The following is a 9,330-nucleotide window of genomic DNA, read 5'->3' as shown; positions in this document are numbered from 1 at the left end:
GAAGAGTTAAGGAAAACAAGACTTTCACCCTAGGAAGCAGGTGTTTCTGCTTCCTGAAGAGGTTAAAGGAGAAAGCACAAGACTTTCACTTAGGAAACCTGTCTGAAAGTGTGGGGAATCTTCTGGTAGCAGATTTCTGTCTAAGAGCTGACGGACAATTTCAGGGAACAATGAGAGACTTGGAACGATTTCTTCATCTTCCTTTCTGACAGCCTGAAAGTTAAGATGTAACACATGTTATATATATATATATATATATATATATATATATATATATACACATAACACACACACACACACACACATACATACATACATACATACATACATAGATAGATAGATAGATAGATAGATAGATAGATAGATATAAGTTAAGATATAGGGTGAAAATATTAACAAATAAAATGTGAATGAAACAAAATAATTGTGATATAATAATAATAAAATGTGTTGCAAATGAATAAGACTGAACTACAGACTCGCAGAGGTCAAACACGCGGTGCCTTAAGGCCTATGAGAGCCCTCAGGCCTGTTCTAAAAATGTATTGATATTATCTGTTTCCTTGTTAATGATATGTGTGAGATTAACATGATCAGGCTCCTGTATTATTAATTTCAATTATTTTATAATAAAATTTAATACATATACAAAAATATATATACTATTTAATATATATCTTAATAAATATACTAATTATAATATATATACATAATATATTAAATTAATAATATATATAACTATATTAATATTAATAATCATATATTTATAATAATCATATATAACTATCATTAATCATTAATAATCATATATAATTATAAATAATCATATATAACTATCATTAATAATCACATATAACTATAAATAATCATATATAACTATTAATAATCATATATAACTATAAATAATCATATATAACTCATTAATAATCATATATAACTATCATTAATCATTAATAATCATATATAACTATAAATAATCATATATAACTATCATTAATAATCATATATAACTATAAATAATCATATATAACTCATTAATAATCATATATAACTATCATTAATCATTAATAATCATATATAACTATAAATAATCATATATAACTATCATTAATCATTAATAATCATATGTAGCTAAAGGCAAACTGAGCACATTTGTTATTTCAGAAGAGTGTATCAGACTGGTAGCCCTTCCTATGACTCAGTACCCAGGAAGTAGCTCTCAGTTTAGTGTCCAAAATTCACCTAAATATGCTCAGTTTCTGTTTCTGCTGTTGCGCAGGCTTCATCGCAGCCGACATTAAGGGCACGGGCGCCTTCACGCAGCTCTTCCTGATCACGGACTACCACGAGAACGGCTCTCTGTACGACTACCTGCGGCTGACCACGCTGGACACGCCCACGCTGCTGCGGCTGGCGTTCTCGGTGGCGTGCGGCCTCTGCCACCTGCACACGGAGATCTACGGCACGCAGGGCAAGCCGGCCATCGCCCACCGCGACCTCAAGAGCAAGAACATCCTGATCAAGAAGAACGGCGCCTGCTGCATCGCCGACCTCGGCCTCGCCGTCAAGTTCAACAGGTACGCTGTCGCGTGGCGTCTAAGGTCGTAGCGGTACGCTGACCTCTATCGATTCAGTGATCCACGATATGTATTATCAGTGCTGAGGAGAAATATCGATAAACATCATCTGTAAGATGCCTCTTTATTTCAGGGGCCTGTTTCACAAAACCAGGATAAGGGATTAAGCCGGGATTTCCCAGTTATCCTGGCTCAATTTAGCCTTGACTCGGTTTCACAAAAGCGGAGGCACATAAATCACCATGGAGATTTATTCTGTGCAGCTAGCCTGCTCCTGACCAGGCTAACAGCCAGGATTTATTTAATCCTGGAACCTTTTCTGTTCACCCAGCACTGGTTTTACCCTATTGTTATTATCAGCCTGGATTAAAATACAGCATATTGCTGTTCAGTTATTAGTTAAAATTGTGACCATTATTTTTTATAATTATTCATGTGACAGTCATTGTTACTGTTATATTGCTGTATGAAGACTGATGTTCATATTGTTGTTAGAAGTTTGATGAATATATTATGGCAGTTTTTGAGATGATTAGAAAAGGCTGATACAATTTCAAATGTGTTTCAAATGAAGTCTGTTACTAAGGGCAATATATACAATGCTGTACATTTCTATAGTTGACCAATGCACCTTGAATTATTTTAGTTGAGAATTTATTTTTTTATTATTCTTTAACAATAAGGATCGTGTTTATTCCTCTTTCATGTGCATTGTATTTGGAATTCTTAGCACACATATTTGTGTTGTCCAGTAAACTGGGACTATAATTTGGGAGGATTGAACAATTTTAAGAACATATTCTTATTGTACAATCCTCCCAAATTATAGTCTTAGTTCACTGGACCAGTAACTATCTAGTGATGTAGGCTACTGTACATTCATATAACAACAGGTAGAGGACAACTCAATGTTTTTGAACTTTTTGCTGGGGGAAATAACTGATGAATATACTCTGTTCCATTCATGTTTACAGTGTGCATGGAATTTATCACTCAATTATCTTTATAGTTTCTAGATTTTAGTCCAATTTCTTAAGTGTCTTTATTTTCTATGTCCATACAGTATATGAGGGGAGCAAGGCATATAATATGTAGAGAAAGAAACTCGTCCTCTATAAAAAAAAAAAAAAGCGAAAAGCGTGGCAGATAATAGCGGACCGACTGAATGCTAGTCTAAAAATATCCATTTATGAACTACTGCTCTTAACTGAAACCATTCAATGAGTCACTGTCATTTGCAAAACGAAAAGTTGTATGCTACACTTTGCATTAAGAGCGAGCAGTGGAAGTTAATATGACTTAGGAAAATTTATATTTTAGCCCATGAGGAGAGAGAGAGAGAGAGAGAGAGAGGAACAGAGAGAAAGAGATATTTACGCATCATATTTTAGCGTGTAGAAAATAGATCTTGATGGTAAATTTCAAGGCAAAGAGTACAACTGTTAATTTGTGAAAATGATATAGCCTAATCCTTGAATGGTATGATTATGACGGTTTCAATTCAGAGCAGTGGTTAGTTATGTTTAGGCTGCTTACGCATTCAGTCGGTCCGTGATCGTCTGCTGCGCTTTTCTCGTCTGTTTCATTAGCCGTGTTCTTTTCTTTTATACAAATCATGTGTTTCACGTCATCATACTTCCACAAGAAGCTGCTGCTCACTCTGTGTATAGTATGTACAATGCGTATTCTCCATTTTGGGCACCGTTAATCTGTGATCCAACCTTGCGGTCTTTTGAGGAAAGCCGGTGGACCGCATCTATCTGAATTACTTCAGCCTGGCTCAACCTAGTCGCTCCTCCTCAGCCTGGCCCCTTGCGAACGCACCAAGCCAGGATGCACAGATTAGACTAGGTCAAGCCTCGCTTTATCAGTTATCCTGGATTTAGATATTCTTCTTTTGTGAAACAGGCCCCAGATTCCTACTTTATATTTGTTGTACACACATACAAACACACACACACACACACACACACACGTACACACACACACACACACACACATACACGCATGTACGCCACACACGCACATGTACACGCACACACATACGCCACACACACCACACACACATGTACATGCACGCACACGCACACACATGTACACAAACACACAGACAGACACAGATACACACACGTGCACACACACACATGTACACACATGTACACAGACACAGACAGACAGACACACACAGATATACACACACACGTGCACACACACACACACATGTACACAGACACAGACAGACAGACACACACAGATATACACACACACGTACACGCACACACACACACACATGTACACACACACACACATGCATACAATAGCACACACATGCATGTACAGACACGCACACACGTACACAGACAGACACACGTTTCACACACACACAGGAATACACCCTACACCACACACGCCATACAACATACACACACGTACACACAGACAGACAGACACAGATACGCACACGTGCACATACACACACTCATGCACACACGTACACACATACACACACATGTACACAGAAACGAACACAAACAGACACACACATGCACACACACACACACACACCGCACCTGTACACACACACACACACACGTACATACACACACGCACACACACACACACAGGTACACACGCGCGCACACACACGTACACACATACACACACGTACACATGTACACAGACACACACACACACACACACACACACACAGACAGACAGACACCGATATACACACACACACACACAGACAGATACACACACAGACACACAGACACAGATACACACACAGACAGGCAGGCAGACAGACAGACAGATATACAGACAGACACACACAGATACAGACACACACACACAGACACACACGCAGGCAGACAGACAGACAGACAGATATACAGACAGACACACACAGATACAGACACACACACAGACACACACGCAGGCAGACAGACAGACAGACAGACAGATATACACACAGACACACACAGATACAGACACACACACACAGACAATGATTACAACCTGTGTCACAGCCTGAATATATAATATATATATTATAATCTCTGGTTCTTTGGGAGTTTCTGAGTCTAAATCTGCCAAATTCGGCTTCCAGTGTTTTCAACAACCGTCTGTCTGAGTTCCTTCTATAAACTTTGACCGTGACCTCGGCTCGTGACTGACGACCGTCTCTCTTCTTTGCGTTGCCGTAGCGACACCAACGAGGTGGACGTGCCGCTGAGCACGCGAGTCGGGACGCGGCGCTACATGGCCCCCGAGGTTCTGGACGAGAGCCTCAACAAGAACCACTTCCAGGCGTACATCATGGCCGACATCTACAGCTACGGACTCGTCATCTGGGAGATGGCCAGACGCTGTGTCACCGGAGGTACACACACACACACACACACACACACACACACACACACACACACACATGGACACAAACACACACACACACACACACATACACACACACACACACACACACACACACACACACACACACATGGACACAAACACAGAGAGACACACACACACACACACACACACAGACACACACGCACACACACAGACACACACATGCACAGACACACACATGCACGCACACACACACAGACACACACATGGATGCACACACACACAGACACACACACCTGCACACAGACACACACGCACACACATGCACACACACACACACAAACACACACAATAACACATAAGACGACAGACTGGTACACACACACACACAGAGACACACACACACACACAGACACTGTTACACATACATAACAGAGAATACAACACACAGACACACACACACACACACAGACACACACGTACACAGACATAGACACATGTACATGCACACACACAAACGTACACACACAAACAAGTACACACACACGTATACACACACACACACACACACCAGATGTGTGTGTGTGTGTGTGTGTGTGTGTGTGTGTGTGTGTGTGTGTGTGTGTGTGTGTGTGTGTGTGTACCTGTCGGTCTTCAGATGTATGTGTGTGTGTGTGTGTGTGTGTGTGTGTGTGTGTGTGTGTGTGTGTGTGTGTGTGTGTGTGTGTGTGTGCCTGTCTGTCTCCAGATGTGTGTGTGTGTGTGTGTACCTGTCTGTCTTCAGATGTATGTGTGTGTGTGTGTGTGTACCTGTCTGTCTTCAGATGTGTGTGTGTGTGTTTGTGTGTGAGAGTACCTGTCTGTCTCCAGGTGTGTGTGAGTACCTGTCTGTCTCTCCGTGCCCGGGGATGTGTGTGTGAGTACCCGTCTGTCTCTCTGTGCCCAGGTATGTGTGTGTGAGTACCTGTCTGTCTCTCCGTTCCCAGGGATGTGTGTGTGAGTACCTGTCTGTCTCTCCGATGTGTGTGTGAGTACCTGTCTGTCTCTCCGTTCCCAGGGATGTGTGTGTGAGTACCTGTCTGTCTCTCCGATGTGTGTGTGAGTAGCTGTCTGTCTCTCCGTTCCCAGGGATGTGTGTGTGAGTACCTGTCTGTCTCTCCGATGTGTGTGTGAGTAGCTGTCTGTCTCTCCGTGCCCAGGGATGTGTGTGTGAGTACCTGTCTGTCTCTCCGTGCCCAGGGATGTGTGTGTGAGTACCTGTCTGTCTCTCCGTGCCCAGGGATGTGTGTGTGAGTACCTGTCTGTCTCTCCGTGCCCAGGGATGTGTGTGTGAGTACCTGTCTGTCTCTCCGTGCCCAGGGATGTGTGTGTGAGTACCTGTCTGTCTCTCCGTGCCCAGGGATGTGTGTGTGAGTACCTGTCTGTCTCTCCGTGCCCAGGGATGTGTGTGTGAGTACCTGTCTGTCTCTCTGTGCCCAGGGATGGTGGAGGACTACCAGCTGCCCTACTACGAGATGGTTCCCTCTGACCCTTCGTATGAAGACATGTTGGAGGTCGTGTGTGTCAAAGGGCTTCGGCCCACCGTGTCCAACCGCTGGAACAGCGACGAGGTATTACCCAGCATTCATAGCTCCTCTATGTCCTGTATTACCCAGCATTCATAGCGCCTCGGTTACCCAGCATTCATAGCTCCTCTGTGTCCTGTTGCCCTCAGGATGAATTACAACAGGGTTCCCTCTGGGTTCTTCACCCTCACATTCTCCTTTTTTTACGCTTTTTTTCACTACCACTTATTTATTTATTTAGTTTCTAATTGATTGTGTGTGTTTAAAAAAAAAAAAAAAAAATTATTTATTTAAAGTTTAAATTTTAAATAATTTATATTATATTATTTTTTACTTATTTTTGAATTTTTGTCTTATGTTTAGGATCACTTTATTTTTCAGTTTATTTAAAAAAAAAAAGTATTAAGTAAATAAATTTTTCTTATTTCTATGATAATTACATTTTAGTTTATATTTATAATTATTGTAATTTATTTTAATTTTTATAATGTTTTTTTAATTTTATTAATTTTTAAATTAATAACAGACAGACAGAAAGGGACAGAGAGACAAAGAGACATTTTAGTTTATATTTATAATTATTGTAATTTATTTAAATTTTTATTAATTTTTTATTAATTTAAAAAAAAATGTAATCTTTTAATTTTTATACACTTTTTTAATTCATTTTTAAAATTTATTTAAATTTATTTTTATACATTTTTAAATTTATTTTTATGCACTTTTTTAATTCATTTTTTTTATTTATTTAAATTTATTTTTATTAATTTATTTTCATACACTTTTTAAATTCATTTTTTTTTTTTAATTTAAATTTATTTTTATAATTTTTTTTATTTATTTAAATTTATTAAAATGTATTGCTTAAACATTTTCCGTGATCACGTAGTAAAGCTGTGCCTGTGTGTTTTCCGTAGTGCCTTCGGGCCATGCTGAAGCTGATGTCCGAGTGCTGGGCTCATAACCCGGCCTCTCGCCTCACCATCCTCCGAGTGAAGAAGACGCTCGCCAAGATGGTGGAGTCGCAGGACATCAAGATCTGACCGCCGCTCTTCACCGGCGCCAGAAACACCACGACGAGATTCTAATAACTTTAAAAATTTAATATTAACAAAGGACCCGTTTTCAGGGCGGAAAACCGTACAGACCACGGCTTCAAACATTCATCCAAGGTTCTACAATTGCATCCTTGTTTCCTTCACTTGCTTCCTTTCCTCTTAGCGTCTTAGTCCGTCCCGCCAAGGAAGCACGGGAGAGACACAGCGAGGGAATCCTGCGAGGAGAGAGGAAAGGAGAGAGAGGAAAGGAGAGAGAGGAAAGGAGAGAGAGGAAAGGAGAGAGAGGAAAGGATTGGGAGGAAATGTGTGTTGTTTTTATTTTAAAGGTTATTTTTTTGGGGCTTTTTTCCCTTTTTTATTTCAGAGGTGATGGACAGGGAAGGTGGGAGAGAGGGGGGAGACATGCAGCAAAGGGCCACAGGTCGGACTCGAACCCGGACCGCTGTAAAGGACTCGGCCCACGTGGGGCGAACGCTCTCCCGGGTGTTTTCAGAGCGGCGATGAGATGTCGTTTCCTCCTCTGCTGTGTGCGAGGAGTTAGCAACGGCTTCCAGGAAGGCTGCTCTCTTGTATCCTCGCCTATAGCGCCTCAGAGATCCCTCCTACATCCTAGCCCCTACATCCTAGCCCCTACATCCTAGCCCCTACATCCTAGCCCCTCCAGCCTAGCCCCTTCATCTTAGCCCCTACCCCTACAACCTAGACCCTCCATACTACCCCCTACAACCTAGCCCCTCCAGCCTAGCCTCTACATCCTAGGCTCTACATCCTACCCCCTACAGCCTAGCCCCTCCATCCCAGCCTCTCTATCCTACCCCCTACATCCTACCCCCTACAGCCTAGCCTCTACATCCTAGGCTCTACATCCTACCCCATACACCCTAGCCCCTCCTCATCCCAGCCTCTCTATCCTACCCCCTACATCCTACACTCCCCTACAGCTCAGCTCTACCATCCAGCCCCTACATCCCACCCCATACATCCTGTAGCCTCCCATCCCAGTCCTCTACCCTACCCCTACATCCTAGCCTCTACATCCTACCCCCTACATCCTAGCCTCTACATCCTACCCCCTACATCCTAGCCTCTACATCCTACCCCCTACATCCTAGCCCCTCCATCCTAGCCCTACATCCTAGCTTCTACAGCTTAGCCCCTACATCCTACCCTCTTACATCGACCCCCACCATCCTACCCCTTATATCCTACGCCCTCCATCCTACACCCTACCCCCTCCATCCTAGCCCCTCCATCCTAGCCTCTACACCCTAGCCTCCCTACTCTAGCCCCTTCCATCCCAGCTCCCTACACCCTAGCCCCCGCCATCCGGCTCCCTACACTCCTCAGCCCTCCGATCCCTCCTCCACGTCTGCCTGTTTCAGAACGCGTACGAGATGCCAGTTTTGTCGTCGTTGTTGTTGTCGTTGTTGTCGTCTCTTCAGGACCGAGTTCTCCTGCCATATTGAAATATATAACTCCACTCTAAGGAACACTAGAGATAATTATGAAAAGAAAAGGTACTATTATAATATGTGAATTTTAAACGTGTAAATACGTGTTATCGTTGGATGCCGTGCCGACTCTCAACCAACCAGAACACTCTGCTGCAGTGATGACGTCCCACGCCGATGCCTGGAGACGGGGTCGCTATGGAGACGTCTGCCGTCCTGTCTGACTGTCTCTTTGTCTGTCTCTTTGTCTCTGTCTGTCTGTCTCTTTGTCTGTCTGTCTGTCTCTTTCTGTCTGTCTGTCTCTTTGTCTCTCTGTCTCTTTGTC

The 9,330-nt window shown here is 42.5% G+C and overlaps 1 protein-coding gene across 1 annotated transcript; it reads left to right on the top strand.

Annotated features, from left to right (window-relative positions):
* The first annotated feature begins 1,205 nt into the window (after positions 1-1,205).
* Positions 1,206-7,937, top strand: LOC120548304 (bone morphogenetic protein receptor type-1A-like). The gene is made up of 4 exons (XM_039784450.1): positions 1,206-1,577; positions 4,784-4,959; positions 6,411-6,541; positions 7,414-7,937. The coding sequence occupies exons 1-4, from the start codon at positions 1,249-1,251 to the stop codon at positions 7,537-7,539; spliced, it is 762 nt and encodes a 253-aa protein (XP_039640384.1). The 5' UTR covers positions 1,206-1,248; the 3' UTR covers positions 7,540-7,937.
* The last annotated feature ends 1,393 nt before the right edge of the window (positions 7,938-9,330 follow it).

Source organism: Perca fluviatilis, chromosome 19 (genome assembly GCF_010015445.1).
Source record: "Perca fluviatilis chromosome 19, GENO_Pfluv_1.0, whole genome shotgun sequence".
Classification (NCBI taxonomy): domain Eukaryota; kingdom Metazoa; phylum Chordata; class Actinopteri; order Perciformes; family Percidae; genus Perca; species Perca fluviatilis.
Note: the sequence above shows the minus strand (reverse complement) of the source record. Positions and strands in the feature narration are given on the sequence as shown.

What these genes read in the sequence shown, in the direction of transcription:
- LOC120548304 (XM_039784450.1), top strand. Translation starts at nt 1,249, where the DNA reads ATGCTCAGTTTCTGTTTCTGCTGTTGCGCAGGCTTCATCGCAGCCGAC. An exon ending in CAGACGCTGTGTCACCGGAG is followed by an intron (nt 4,960 to 6,410) that starts GTACACACACAC and finishes CTCTGTGCCCAG; the next exon opens with GGATGGTGGAGGACTACCAG. An exon ending in ACCGCTGGAACAGCGACGAG is followed by an intron (nt 6,542 to 7,413) that starts GTATTACCCAGC and finishes TGTTTTCCGTAG; the next exon opens with TGCCTTCGGGCCATGCTGAA.